General features: G+C 35.7%; 1 protein-coding gene across 1 annotated transcript in view; it reads left to right on the top strand.

The window, feature by feature from the left end:
• The window catches only part of WDFY3 (WD repeat and FYVE domain containing 3), a 257,771-nt gene that overhangs the window by 137,596 nt on the left and 104,647 nt on the right, over positions 1-15,528 (top strand). Inside the window, exons 15-21 of the mRNA XM_008065474.2 lie at positions 606-820; positions 3,675-3,787; positions 6,659-6,890; positions 8,124-8,224; positions 8,368-8,586; positions 12,989-13,170; positions 15,028-15,259. Of these exons, the coding sequence (XP_008063665.1) occupies positions 606-820; positions 3,675-3,787; positions 6,659-6,890; positions 8,124-8,224; positions 8,368-8,586; positions 12,989-13,170; positions 15,028-15,259 (1,294 nt within the window). The remainder of the gene's footprint in view (positions 1-605; positions 821-3,674; positions 3,788-6,658; positions 6,891-8,123; positions 8,225-8,367; positions 8,587-12,988; positions 13,171-15,027; positions 15,260-15,528) is intronic.

Genomic DNA, 15,528 nt, shown 5'->3' with positions numbered 1-15,528 from the left:
TGACTTTTTTCTGGGTCTTACATTTCATGGTAAGTGTAGATGTGTGCCTTTTAGAATACAGTTCATCTGTTACAACACAACCCAGATGGTTACTTCTGGTGCTAGAGTAATTCTGTTTCTCTTTGTTAATCCTGCTCAGCAGTGGACATTGTTAATGAATAATACAGAAGGAAAAATGTTGCAGATGCTATACTAAGGCTATTTATTTGTTTTGACTTGTAGCACTTAAGAGTTTGGCTGATGTGGAGTTTTGTGACTACTTTTGTTAAAATGCTGTATGGTTCCACAGGCTTCAAGTTAAAATGTCCAAATGTAAACAGTAGTCCTTGCTCTAAACTAGTTACCCACCCGTCATGGAGGGGGCAAAATAAAAAGACTTGGAAGAGGACAGAGTCAGCCGGGTTTGATTCTTGCAAAATTAAAACCGGAAACATTTGTCTAACCCTGTTCTGGATTTGCTGTGTCACTCTAAGCCAGTTATTTAGTTTATCTGAATATATTTGGAGGCATATAGAAACTTCTTATGAAAAGGTATGCTGCATATGGAAAGAACCGCTGCCTGTCACTAAGAATGCCCTGGTCTTGGCTTTCTCTGTTGACTTCAGCATGCTTTGGACCTTCAACTTGCTGTGGCAAATATATTACAATCCCTGGTGCACACAGAAAGAAACCAGCAAGTCATGTGTGAAGCTGGTCTTCATGCACGGCTGCTGCAGAGATGCAGTGCTGCCCTGGCTGATGAGGACCACTCACTGCACCCACCCCTCCAACGGATGTTTGAACGATTAGCCTCTCAGGCCCTGGAGCCCATGGTGCTGAGGTTAGTAATTTCTCTTTTTTCTATTCTAATAGGCCACAATGTAGTAATGTCAGTTTCTAGGATCTTTGTGATTCCAGAGTTCTTGCTTTAATTGGACGTGTATTTAGTTATCTGCAGCCAAAACATAACAAAAATGGCAAAATACTTGAAGTAAAGCACTTAGAAACAAACGAATCTCATAATCAGTAATTATTAAGTGTTTCTGTGCATTAATTATTGCTTCCATTTGAATCTGGCAAGCTCTCACTTTCCTTTAATAATAAGGTCATATCCATGGCATACATTTACTTTATATTTGGGGACTTTTCATATAGAAGAACTTTTTTGAGGAATACTTTTTTTAACTTTCTTAATTTGAAAGAATTGTAGATTCATGGTAATTTGTAAAGATGGATCAGGGAGGTTCTTTGTCCACTTCACTCAGTTTCCTCCCGTGGTTGCATCTTCTGGAACTATCATACAGTATCAGAACCAAGAAACAGATGTTGGCATGATGTATTCATGTACACATAGGATTATCTGCTATTGCATAGGATTATCTGCTATTGCATCCCATATGTAGACTCATCTAACCACCACACAATGGAAATGTCACAAAGGTCTCCTTAATATTCCCCTTTACTGCCATACCCAACTTCCCCAACCCCAGGAAACCACTGATCTTCATCTCCATCATTTTGCTTTTTTGCAAATATTATATAAATGAAATCATAGTGTGTGACCTTTTGAAATTGTCTTTTTTCATTTACCATAATGTTCTTGAGAGGCATACAAGTTTTTTTGTATATTAGATTTTTCTTTTTATTACTGAATATTATTTTATAGTATGGGTGTAGCACAGTTTGTGGATCATTCAAGAAATATATATGTATATTACCTTTTTTAATGCAAGAGAAACCAGTGCTATATGTTTTAGGAATGAAGTTTGCCTGTTGCTATGTTCAACATTTTTTCTGTATTTTCTTTGACATTACCTAATTGAACTGATCTAATGTATAAATCATCTTGTTCCTCCTAACAAAAATGCATTCATATATCAGTTTGGGAGTATAATCATTATCTCTTTATTTGATTTTTTTTTTGGTCTGCTATTAGAATATAAAGCTTTTAGATGCATTTTTAACAATTGGTTGAAATTTATTTGTAATTTTGAAAACTGACCCTGACTAATAGATTAAGAAACTTATGAACTTAAACAGTGTTGTATTAGGCAGTCTTCTAGGTCTTGATAATACCAAGATGTTCACTTTATTCTCCATCTTACGAGTATATTCACTGTCCTGATGTTTTGAAAATAGCACTGAGATTTTCTCCTGATCCTTTTTGGTAATCTGCTACTCCAAAACTAGACATGCACACACACACACACACACACACACACACACACACACGGGATGGAGCAAGGAAGGATGGAGGGAGGGAGAAAATGAGGGAAGGGTGGACACACATACACACACACACACACACACACACACACACACAGGATGGAGCAAGGAAGGATGGAGGGAGGGAGAAAATGAGGGAAGGGTGGAGACTGCTTTATACCTAATGCTAGTATTTTACAAAATAATTTATATTGCAGAGTTAGGTAAACAGAGTAAGCAATGAAAACCAACCATTTAGATATGCTCAGTTTTCACAAGGAATGGATTCTCAGAAAAAAAAGTCAAGTGATAGTACAAGTACCTTGTACAAGTATAGGCCATAGATTATACACTAAGTGTGTATAGCATTCTACTTGAAAAACCGTCAAAGAACATCTGACTTTTAAATCTTTTTTCCTTTTTTTCCTACTGTAGGAAATTGAAAATTTAGAGAAGTATTCTATTTTTTTTATGTGACACCATAAATATCAGGATATGGAAGGGTCATGGTCTCAAAAAATGTAAGGAATACAGTCTAGTAAGGAGTACAGTCTAATAAGCAGGAAATTAAAATATTGCTTATTAAGTTCTATTGGGAAGGATGGCTTACAGGAGCCTTTGTAGAGGAATTGACAGTTAAGAAATGAAATATGGAGGAGAGTTAATCCAATGAAAAGGTAGACGAAAGAATACTCTCAGCAGCGAGAAAGACAAATATGGTGACCCAGAGTAGGAAAGGAGCACAGCATTCTTAGGAGTCATAATTTATGTATATCTTGAGTGGACTTTATGATTAAGGGAGAAATGGGAGCAATGAAACTGGAGAAGAGAAGTCATCTCTCATGTGGTATTGTATGTCTGCCATTTGGGGGAGTTCACGTTTTCATCTGCAAGTAATGAGCAGCCATTGCAGAGTCTTAAGCAACAGAGTGACATTGAACAGATTTTAATCGAGAGATTCTGACTCTAGTGGAGAATGGGTTGAGTTGGGGCAAGACTGGAGTCACAGAGGCCATTAAGATTGTGCTTTAGAAGTAGCAAAATAGTGTGGTCTGGGTGGTAGCAGCAAGAATGGGGAGAAGGCAGCAGATTTGATATCTCAGGGAGTTGATCGGCAGGATCTTCTGATTTTCTGAATATGGAGATTCAAAGTAATGAGAGGAATCAAAGCGCATTTCAGTGGGATGCAGAACATGAGAAAAGCCTTAGGTTTGGGTAGAAGGTGGCAAGTTTGACTTTAGACACATTCAAGTTGGGGTACTTCTCCAATATTCTTACTTCTGAAAAAATGAATTTTGAAAAATATGTATTAGATATTAGGCATACAGTGATTAAATGCAAAATTAACACTGTGTATTATTACTTATAACTTTCCTTTTTTGTATTTTAACTGGTTTGTTATAATTTATTAAATTGCTTTTTTTGGAAGTTCAGTTTATAAATTATATAATATTCACAATCAAGAAATAACTGTTTTGTCTCTTTGTTAGGGAGTTTTTGCGTTTGGCAAGTCCTTTAAATTGTGGTGCCTGGGACAAAAAACTACTAAAACAATATAGGGTCCACAAACCAAGTTCACTGAGTTATGAACCAGAGATGAGAAGTAAGTTGAATTTTGAAGTTTTCTTTTCCGGTTTATTTTATAAATGAAAATAATGTGGAGTTGTATATTATTTCAAGAAGTTTATGAAATAAAAAGAGAAGCATTTGTTGTTATTTAAATGGAGAAACCCAAGATGGGTTGAATAACTGAGCAGTTGGGGTGAGGAGAGAATCCTGATGTTGTAAGGAACCACAGGAGATGAGAATTATGAGCAGATTTGGCTTGGAAGGGGGATACCACTTTCTCAGTGGACTTCCACTTTGCCTTCTTTAAGTAGCCTCTGCTGCCTTGGATTAGAGTGTTGATTGTTATTAACAGGCTTTGGATTTGGAGAGCAGTTGCTGCAGGAAGACATGGAATACAGGAGATCAAAAATAGTCTGGCTAGGGAAAGGTGAAGCCAAGTGGCTAGTGATAGACTGAGAGAAAAGGAATGGATCACCAGACTAGAGAGTAATGGCTAGGCCAAAACACAGGCATAGTGAAAGGAAGGGAGTGAGTGAACTGGAGGTAAGAGGATGGATCATAGCAATGGGAACTGAAGAAGCAAAGAACAAATAGAACAAGCAAAGAAAATGACTGTGTCCAAATTAAGGCTGTGGACTACTGTAGAGGTGAAGCTCATTGGAGAAAGGTTGATCCTAGAATGAGAAGGGAGGTGCTGTCCATGTGGACGCTGACATCCCCCAGTACACTGGCAAGAATTAGTATAGGGAATACTAAGAGCAAAATGCCAACATGTTTGAAATCATCAAGGAACAGTAGTAATCACTGTTACTAGGAGAACAGTAGATGCCACCTAGCTTTCTAAAGAAGAATGAGGAGATGAGGAGCCTCCAAGGAGCATTTCTTGTTAGGTTAATAGAAAAATGTTATAGGAATTTAGCAGAATACAGGCGCTGCCTACAGACTGTCATGTAATGTGGAAGAAGCCACAGTCTCCATCCACTCAGTTGCTGTGAGGAAAGCGTGTTCTCAGGAGAAAGCTCAGTTGTATTGAATTTCTTCTCACTGTTAATTCTGTACTTGGCTGGTTTTTTATTTTGTGATTCATTTTGTATTATTGTTAGCTAGAATGATAAGGTATTTTTTTGTGTGGATTAGGATGGCCATTACTGTTGAAGCATGCAAAAAATTCAGAATATAGAATAGCCACTTTGAAAGAAAGTAGTTATCATCCAGTTCAGCCTCCTCGTGTTCTACATGACATTTCTGAAGTCAGATTAAACCTCCTTCATTCATTATTTCAGTGTTCATTTTTCCTCATACAAATTATCATCAGTGGTTAGACGGTACTGTGTTATGGAAACTTGAAGATCTTTTTAGTTCCAACACAGTTTTCTTGGAAAACAGAAAGCATTGCAGTTTTTCATATCAATTAATGTGCATCTCCTGCATGTATGTTTTTGTTACCAATTTTTTTATTGTTACTTTTGTACTTTACACAGTTCCTTAGAACTGAGTTAGGATTTCCTGTGCTCACAAGAAACAAAACAAAACAAAACAAAAATATCTCCTTTCCCTAAGAGAACATTGAAACACTTTTATGGTTGCCTGAATGTCCAGCACATTTAAAACGAAAAGTTACATGCACTCAGATAGTTTATTTTGAGAGGGAAAATTCTCTCTATTACATTTATAATGTATTATTGGAAAAACAAAACAGTTTGCTTAGAATTTGTCTTTTCATTACTGAAATTGTTACTGTTTATGTTGTATTCTTACAGAAATCTTTAAGAACCTTTATCGTATATTTAATTTTAATAGTTATAAGGAATTAATTAAAAATAAGGAAAGTAAGTTTCTGCTATCTATCTCTGATTTGTTTTATAAGAAAGATGACCTGGCCAAGCAAGATAGTTCACATCTATAATCCCAACACTTAGGAGGGCTGAGGTGGGGATAACTTGAGGCTAGGAATTTGAGATCATCCTGGGCAACATAGTGAGACCCTTATCTCTACAAGAAAAAAAAAAAAAAAGCCAGGTGCGGTGGCATGTGTCAGTAGTCCCAGCTGCTCAAGTGACTGTGGTGTAAGGATCTCTTGAGGTCAAGAGTTTGAGCCTGCAATGAGCTATTATGGCACCATTGCACTCCAACCTAGGCAACAGTGTAAACCTGTGTCAAAAAGAAAGAAAGAAAAATGACCTGTTTCCTTTCATTTTAATATTTCTAGAATATTTTGCTTTCTTCTGAAGAGAAGTAATAAAAATTGGTTTTGAGAACTAAAAGTACAACATGGCCTATAAATTATTAACTGAGATTTTTAATTACATTGTCTTGATGACTTAGATGGTGGTTATTGGTGATTTTAATTCTTATTTACACTGTAGTTTCCAACATTTCTGCAATGTGCATACTACTTTAGTATTAAGTAAAAAAGAAAACATATGCTATATGAGTTTAAAAGTGAAATACGTTAAAACTGGATTGCTGGCCGGGCTCGGTGGCTCAGCCTGTAATCCCGCGCCTTTGGGAGGCTGAGGTGAGAGGATTGCCTGAGCCCGCGGGTTCAAGACCCGCCTGGGCAGCGAGACCTTATCTCTACCATAAATCAAAAAAATCAGCCGGGCGTGGTAGCGCATGCCTGTAATTCCGGCTACTCAGAAGGCTGAGGCGGAAGGATCGCTGGAGCCCAGCAGGTCGAGGCTGCGGTGACCGGGAGCGGCCACTGCACTCCAGTCTGGGCGACAGAGTGAGACTCCAACTCAAAAACAAAAACAAAAACAAAAAACTAGATTGCTACCTTGGTACTTAAAAAGAAAATTATTGTGTGTTCAAACTAAAGAGTTGTGTTTAAAAATAAATGAGCCTTGTAAAATTATTTTTAAATTCTATATATTGTTTCCAAGAGATTTTCTTTGACTTACAGGTAGTATGATCACATCCCTGGAAGGTCTGGGTACTGATAATGTTTTTAGCTTACATGAAGATAACCACTACCGGATAAGCAAGAGCCTGGTAAAATCTGCAGAAGGAAGTACTGTACCCCTGACCAGGGTGAAGTGTCTGGTCTCCATGACAACTCCACATGACATCAGACTTCATGGGTCATCAGTCACTCCAGCTTTTGTTGAATTTGATACATCCCTTGAAGGATTTGGGTAGGGAATTTGCAAGAAAGCCAAGCTTTGTTCTATTACTTTTTGCCTCAGACTTGCCATTGAAAATAGATGTTTGGTTTTAAAAATGCTTGATTAAAACATGTTATAACATACTATGTATTTTTTAATGATTTTTTTCGAGCATGCTATTTTAAGAGTTCTACATTTAATTAACTTTAAATTATCCATTATATTAAATATATTGATATGATACAGAAAACTATAGTCCAAGGTTTTTTTGTAGACTTTATTTTTTTATGGTGTAAGGATCTCTTGAGGTAAAGTTGAGTAAAGTTTTATGAGAACACAGCCACACTTATGTGTGTATTTTCTATGGTTGCTTTTGTGCCAGAGTCGAATGAATAGTCGTGATGGAGTTTGCCTGATTCACAAAGTGTAAAATATTCTATAATCTGACCCTTTCCAGAAAAGTTTGTCAATCCCTGCCAAAATAAACATAAATGTATACATAGTATATAAATTAAAATTAGATTAAAATTTCTTTAACTGGCTTTTAGGATCACCCGTCCCTCAAATTACCTAGCATAGTATCTTACACATTATAAGTATTCAGCGACTGTCATTTCAAATGAGTAAATTATTTTAATTGACAGAAAGTGTTAACACTAGCAGAAAGAGTGAAGAATCTAGGTTTGTGAAGTCCAGCAGCCTTGAAATAGACACAAATGCTAATAGATTTCATAGCCAGTTCTATTAGTTGTTAGAATGCAAATAGATGATTTTGTTTACACTAGTTATTTGTGGGATTCTTAAAGTTGATCTAACTCTGTGAACTGTATTTTAAGAATATCATCATGGGTCATTGTCAAACACTGAATTAAAGCATGTTTGGGAATGGTAAAAACTAATCAGAGCCCTGCTAACAGAAGAGAGGGAACAGGAAGAGATATGGGGAATTTTTCTGTGACGAAATTGTTCTAATGTCTTGATTGGGGTTGTACATTAGTGCATTTTACCATATGCAAAGTATATCTTAATTTTTTTAAAAGATTATAAATGGTATTACTGGAGCACTACAGTAAGAAGTGCATATTTTAATACTCTCCTATAATTAAAAGAAGGGAAGGACCTTGCTAGGCATCCAGATTTATTCCATGGTCTTTTTCTCTCTGGTTACTGTCAAATACTGGAAGATTATTTCACTATGATAAGTACATAGTGTCAAGGAAAGAAACAGTTGATCTCTAATAAATATTGTCTTTTCTTTAATAGCTGCCTTTTCCTGCCCAGTTTGGCCCCTCATAATGCCCCTACAAATAATGCTGTCACAACAGGTCTTACTGATGGGGCTGTGGTCAGTGGCATCGGTTCTGGTAAGTGTTACTTTCCTTTTGCTTAGATTCTTTTTCTAATAGATTATTTTTTTATCTAGAGTTACATGGTTTTGTTAGCCTCTTTTTTTAATGTTAATATGAGTCAACATAAATTCTTATTGTTGTTTGCATGTTTACTCTAGGTGAAAGATTCTTCCCTCCTCCATCTGGCTTAAGCTACTCCAGCTGGTTTTGTATTGAACATTTTAGTTCTCCTCCAAATAACCACCCTGTGAGACTTCTTACTGTAGTGCGCCGGGCAAATTCTTCCGAGCAGCATTATGTGTGCCTTGCTATAGTTCTATCAGCAAAAGACCGATCTCTGATTGTTTCCACTAAAGAGGAACTACTCCAAAATTATGGTCAGTATTGCTTTTTTTCTGTTTTCTTCTTTTAGAAGTATTAAAACTTCATTTTAACGTTCACTTGTAAAGTTCAACTGATAATTCTTTTTTAACCTAAGTTATTGTAGCATGAAACAAGTTATATGAAATCTTGAATATTGTTTACCAGTGAATTTTAAAACAGTTTCAAAAGAGACTTAAAGTAGGGGAGGAGTGCCGAATAAGGATGCATCTCCACTTGCCAAGAAATCACAGCTTTTGCTAGGAAAGCACGTTGTTTGTTTGATGTATTTTGGTAAGGATTATCATTGGCTGTGAATTCTGCTTAACTAATTAAATATTCATTGAGCACCTGCCTACCATATGTGCTACCCTGTGATAGACACAATAACATTTAAATTACTTTATCCATCACTTATCTTCAAGACTGAATACACACCATTTTGTAGTCCTAATTCTCTGATTTTCTCCAACATGTTGTAATCTTACATTACCATACAGTAGAACTCCAGGCTCAAAGCATTCATGAAAATCTTTTTAAATGATATAAATCTTAAAATGCAAATCTCAATTTACTCAATTGATTTTGCTTTGAGTATAAACATTTGTATGTAAATATAGTTTTTATCATTTAATTTTGTAACCAAATAATGTCACATATTGATTAACATGTGGTTAGTACTCAATAAATATTAGTGGAATATAAATGTTAGCCTTTCAGTCAGATTGTAAGATAAGGTTTCTTTTCTTAGTATTCTTCATTGTGCCTAGCACGATCAGTATAGTTATTACTTTAAATTCTTGTTAGGATATTTTATTTGCCTCTTGGTGGCATTTGATCCTGTTGACTTCCTCTTCTTCATTAAAAATCATCACCAGTCTTGTATTCTGGGACACCCAGTGTCTTGTTCTTTCTCTATTTCTCCAAACTCTGTTTTGCAATTTCCTCCAAAAGCCTTCTCGTCCATCTTCCCCTCAAAATTCTTATTCTTCAGGGTTTCACCTTTGGCATGTGTACTCAGTCTGCTCTTCATGGGGGGAAAAAAATATCAATTTGTATTGCTTTAGGTCTTTTTTATCCTAGAGACTGTGAACTCAAGACTTTATGTGTCCATGTTTCAAGCTTTGTCCTCATATTTCCAACTGCATATTAGACATCTCCATATGAATTGTATTCCTATAAACATCTTAGAGTCTAATGTTTCTTTTTAGCAAACCTACATGTCCTTCTTTTATTCTGTTTAGTAAATGACACCTTCACTGCCAGTTAGCCCAACTAGAAACCTCAAGTCAACCAGAAAATACCATCCCTTCCACTAAGTCTTATTATATTATGCCTTCTTTGTATTTCTTGATTCTTCCCTTCCTTTCTGTACCATCCATCTATTATAGCCCTTGTTTAATATTCTTCCCCCCCCCCCGAGATAGGATTTTGCCCTGTCATCCAGATTAGAGTGCAGTGGTTCTATCATAGCTCATTGCAACCTCGAATTCCTGTGTTTAAGCAATCTTCCCACCTCAGCCTCTGGAGTAGCTGGGACTGTAAGCTGAGCCACCACACCTGGCTAATTTTTTTATTTTTATTTTAAAAAATGAGGTCTTGTTATGTTGCCCTGTCTGGCCTCATGCTCCTGGCTTCAAGTGATCTTCTCGACTTAACCTCAAGTAGCTGGAATTGCAGGTGTGAGCCACCACACCTGGCTCCTTGTTAAATATTCTTTGCCTGGACTTCATAGATTTTAATTCTTTGTTTTTGTCTGTCTGCCCTATTAGAACTATAAGTCTCCCACAAACAAGATTATTAATTTTGTAATAGGCAAAACCTAAAATGGTGCCTAGAATGTATTAGGCATGCAGATATTTTAAACATATAAATACGTGAATAAGAAGAAATGGAGAGCCTGAAAAGGAAACATTAAGAAAAGTGAATAATAATGGGAAACTTGGAGGCAGGCTAGAATTTAATGGCCAAGTTAAGGGGTGCATCTTCAGATATATTCGTAAACTAGAAAAATATTTTCTAGCTCTTTATCTTTTTACCAAGTTTAGCTTGCATGACTGCTATACTCCTTGTATCATTAGAAATGATAGTAACATATGTGTTAGTACTTCCAGGATTTATCCTCCCAAACACTGTAACCCATTAAGATGCCAAAGAAATTAAGAGTTGTCATAAACCAATTGGCTCCCTAAGATAGCCTGACATACCACTCAGTGCTGGAAATGTCATAGTTCAAATCGAAGTCAGAAAATGAAACTCTCATAACATTTTTATAAGTAAATATCTTCTTCAGTACTTGAGAAGATTTATAGTCTATCAACCAGGGAGAAGAGAAAAGTTTCTTATTTCAGCCATACATTTATTTTGACTTTCACATCCCTTGGCCCAAACTACTAGACCTGTCAAGGCTCTTTGACCCTGCCTTCTGCCTAACTTATATTCAGTTCTGTTTTTATGTTAAGTCACCATGTAGGTAAGTTTTTGCCTGTGTAATAGTCTTAATTCATTCACAGATGTAAATTCTGAAATGTTATTCAAAAATATAATCTTGGCATTAAGATTCCAAAAATAGAAATTAATATTTTATTTGTATGTCCTTCTTTACTTAAACTGAACTTTACTTTCAGTATATTTACCTATATGTACATGTGCTGAAAAATAGTGGAACTGCTTTAAGTCATACGGTTGCAGATCAGGTCTTTTCTTGATTTTTAAAAAATGAATCTTTAACATATGACTTTCCATTGCTGTCCTGCTCCTTTTTCAATACTTAGAAGGGTAGATTAATTTTTCATTAGTTTAACATTAAAATTAAATTCATATGAACCCATCATTTTTTAGTGTTGTTTGATATCATACTGAGTGCTAGAGAGAAGCCAGGTTAGAGTCTAGAAGTGGTTGCAGAATGTTAACAAATTAGAATTATTTATGTATTTGAGACAGATTTCTGATGAGACAGGAAACTTGCATCAACAAATACCTATTCTGTGCCACAAAAGACCTCCTCATTATCAGCTGTTGTTAGTAAAGGTTGTGTGAAGTACAGCCACAAGCTAGTAACAGGTAGTTGCCCTCTCCTATTACTGAGCATAACATATAGCAAGAATACATTTTAGATTTTATTTTCTTACCCATGCCGTAATCAAATGGATGTCCATAAGTTACAACACACCATCATTGACTGTAGATACGGCGTTGTACAGTTGATCCCCAGGCCATATTTATCTTGCTCAACTGAAATCTTAGGCCAGTTGATTTAATCACTCCCATTCCTGTCTTCCTCAGCCCCTAGGCAACCATCATTTCATTCTTCGTTTTTATGAATTTGATTGTCTTAGATACCTCATGGAATGGAATTATTATGTAGTATTTTTCTTTCTTTCTACGACTGGGTTATTTTACTTAGCATAAAATCATCAAGGTTCATCCATGTTGTCACATACTACAAAATGCCCTTACTTTTTAAGACTGAATACTATGCTGTTGTATATATGTGCCACATTTTCTTTATCCATTCATCTATCCATAGGATTGCTACTACTTATTTGAGATCTTGATTTCAGTTCTTTTGGGTAAATGTCCAGAAGTGGTATTGGTGGACCATATGTTAGTTGTATTTTCAGTTTTGTGAGGAACCTCCATATTGTTTTTCTTAACAGCTGTATAAGTACAGTTTGCATTCCCACCAATAGCACACAAGTGTTCTGTTTTCTCCACATCCTCACCAACACTTGCTGTTCTTTTTGTTTTTTGCTTTTTGATAACTACTATTCTGAAAGATGTGAGTTAATATCTCGATTGTGGTTTTGGTTTGCGTTTCCATAATGATTAGTGATGCTGAACTTGTTTTCATATACCTGTCTGCCACTTGTAGGTCTTCATTGGAGAAATGTGTATTTGAGTCCTTAGCCCATTTTTTAATCAGCTTGTTAGTTTCTTTGCTATTGAGTTGTAGTAGTTCCTTTATATTTTTTAGATTAATCCCTTATCAGATATATGATTTGCACATTTTGTCTCCCATTACATTTCCATAGATTGCCTTTTCACTCTGTTGATTGTTTCCTTTGCTGTGCAAAAGCTTTTCATTTGAAGTAGTCTAACTTGTTTATATTTGTTTTCAGTGTCAACTAATCTCTATTCACTGTTTATCATGGCTATTTTATTGTCTATTTCATTTACTTCATTAGTTATTGTAACCTTATTTGATTATGACCATATGTATCTTGAGCAGCAGAAAACAAAAATATATCCTAGGTTTTACTTCTTGCTCCAGATAAAGTTACTAAATGGGTAAGGTATCTTCATTTGCATCATCATTCTATTTGTTTTAACATAAAGTCAAAACATGTTCATCTAGATATAAATAATTGTTAGAATAGGGATGATATTGGAAAAAACATGTTTCCTCCTTTTTTTTAGTTGATGATTTTAGTGAAGAATCTTCATTTTATGAGATTCTGCCATGCTGTGCTCGCTTTCGATGTGGAGAGCTTATAGTTGAGGGACAGTGGCATCATCTGGTTCTGGTCATGAGCAAAGGCATGTTGAAAAACAGCACCGCAGCCCTCTATATTGATGGACAACTCGTTAACACTGTCAAGGTAAGCATACAGGCACTTGTAAATCTGCCTGCTTTACAAGGTGCTTCGGGAGTTAGTATGTATGTTAGTTTGTGTGTTGTAGGGGTATTTTTAAGGTTACTACCTTAATTTTAAGTTGACCTTCAGTACCCATTTGAACAATATGTTAGAATCATGTGGCTAATTCTTGCCATTGCTAGAGAAGACTAGACACGAGAGGTTGCAGATACTAAAGAAGTTCCTGAATGTGTCAGAGCTTAAGCCAGATTGCTGAGTACTTTTTCGTAACCAAGAATCCACTTGAAGGATTCCTGAATAACTTTGAACACACTGTATCGTCACTTCGCTGTTATTATTGTAACTTAGTTTAGAAGACTCTATTTCTTTAGAGCTCAAATTGGGTTTTTTTCTCTTTGTTTTCATATCACCCAGATTTGTCCCTGATTCTGATAGTAGGTGTTCAGTTTATTGTTTGTTAAATGAGTGAGTACATAAACAGTACTCTAGTAGCTATACTGTAGTGTTCAGAAGAAAGAAGAGAAAGCTGAAGTAACCAGGAAAGAAACAGGCAAAGTTCCGCTTCTGAGTCAGGATGGATGCTGCTAGTTACCTTCTACAGAAGGCAGTTAGTAAGCTCTAAAGATTCTTTACCTTCAAAATGATAGTATCCATTTTAGAGTGATATTACTTAAAAGATGTACAGAAGGCAAAATGTGTCCTTTTGTGTGAATTAAAGTTTAAAAAGAACTAAAACCTGTAGCTTCTTTGAATACATTGTTCCTTAGTGGTAATGATATTTTATTGTGACATTGTGTTTCAATATATAATAAACATGCACCTTGTGGGAATAGCCATTACTTTTTTCCTACACATTATTGCATTTGGAATGGGTTTGTAGATTCTCTTGTAGGTTGCTACTGCTATTTTTAGTGACATTGAAAATTAAAATGTCCTCAGCTTCTAGAGCTGAGGGATAGGAAATTTATCACTGATAGATTTACATCATCATCATCACTATCTCTGTGAGTAGTCACAATAACGTGAAATCAACTTTAGTCCACTTATTGGTCTTCACAATCGTACTGTTAGCATCGCCAACAACTGTTCTTTAATATATACATAATAGATAAGATCTAAAGCTGAAATGACGTTATGACAGATCAATCAGTGACATGTCCCTCATCCCATCAAGTGATGAAAGCTGCCTCAGCAAGAAAAAGCAACTTAATGTCCTTATCTCTTATACTCTACCTAAGTTTATATATATAAAATAAATGAATTGAATGATAATGCAGATACCTTGTCAACAAATAGCAGTATGATTTCAAATCTGAGATTGTTAGTCAACAGTGGTTAGTATTTACATTGAAACTAAAATTAAGTATAAATTATAATGTTTGTATAGGTTTCTCATTTTTAAAATATTTTCTAATATTTTTATAGTACTTCTATAAAACACTTTTCATCAGTAATTTTAGTTAACAGACTAATATTGAAGGTTACATAGCTAATTTTAAGACTACTTGAATTCAATAGAGGAGAGATCTCTTTTTTTATGGCATCAGTAAAATTTCAGAGAACCGTCATTAATTTGATATGCAAACCAACCAGACAGTGACAGTATCCCTGTATTTGACTGATTCTGCATTGAAGAGTTTATCTGTGTTAGAGAGTTGGATAACAGATTTTCAGTTGCTATGTACAGCTCATAGTTACAGATCCCAGAATCATGCCTGACCCTTATGTTTCTCCATCCCAAATGTTTTTGTACATTTGTAATGTTGTGTGTCCTTGGAATGATGAAAATATACATGCTGAAATAGTTTCCTGGTGAAGGTGTTTTTTCACATCCGACACATTTGCTTTTCTTTCTCATAGCTTCACTATGTTCACAGTACCCCTGGGGGGTCAGGCTCTGCAAATCCACCGGTGGTGAGCACAGTCTATTCCTACATTGGGACTCCACCTGCCCAACGCCAAATTGCTTCATTGGTTTGGCGCCTGGGACCCACGCATTTTCTAGAGGAAGTTTTGCCTCCTTCAAATGTTACTACCATTTATGAACTTGGACCAAATTATGTTGGAAGCTTTCAGGCAGTATGTATGCCATGTGAGTAACTTATTCTTAGTTCTTGAAGTTGTATGAACCTTAACTCCTGCGATGTAGATGCATGTGTCTTTATAAAGCTATACATATGTTCATGTAGGAAAAGGGTCTTCTTTTTCTCTAATTTTCTTCAGCGTGATGCTGTTGACCACTCACTCCTATTTCAGTTGTTCTCCTCCACTGATTGTAGTGTACTTTTCTGATTCTTTGTCTTTATGCCTTGTCTCTTATTGTCCATTTCCTCTTGCTGGCTACAACATGTAGTTGAATAC

The sequence above is a fragment of the Carlito syrichta genome, unplaced genomic scaffold (assembly GCF_000164805.1).
Source record: "Carlito syrichta isolate Samal-C Ts95f unplaced genomic scaffold, Tarsius_syrichta-2.0.1 Scaffold308491, whole genome shotgun sequence".
In the NCBI taxonomy this organism is placed as follows: Eukaryota; Metazoa; Chordata; class Mammalia; order Primates; family Tarsiidae; genus Carlito; species Carlito syrichta.
The sequence above is the reverse complement of the archived record's forward strand: the minus strand, read 5'-3'. Positions and strand labels throughout refer to the sequence as shown.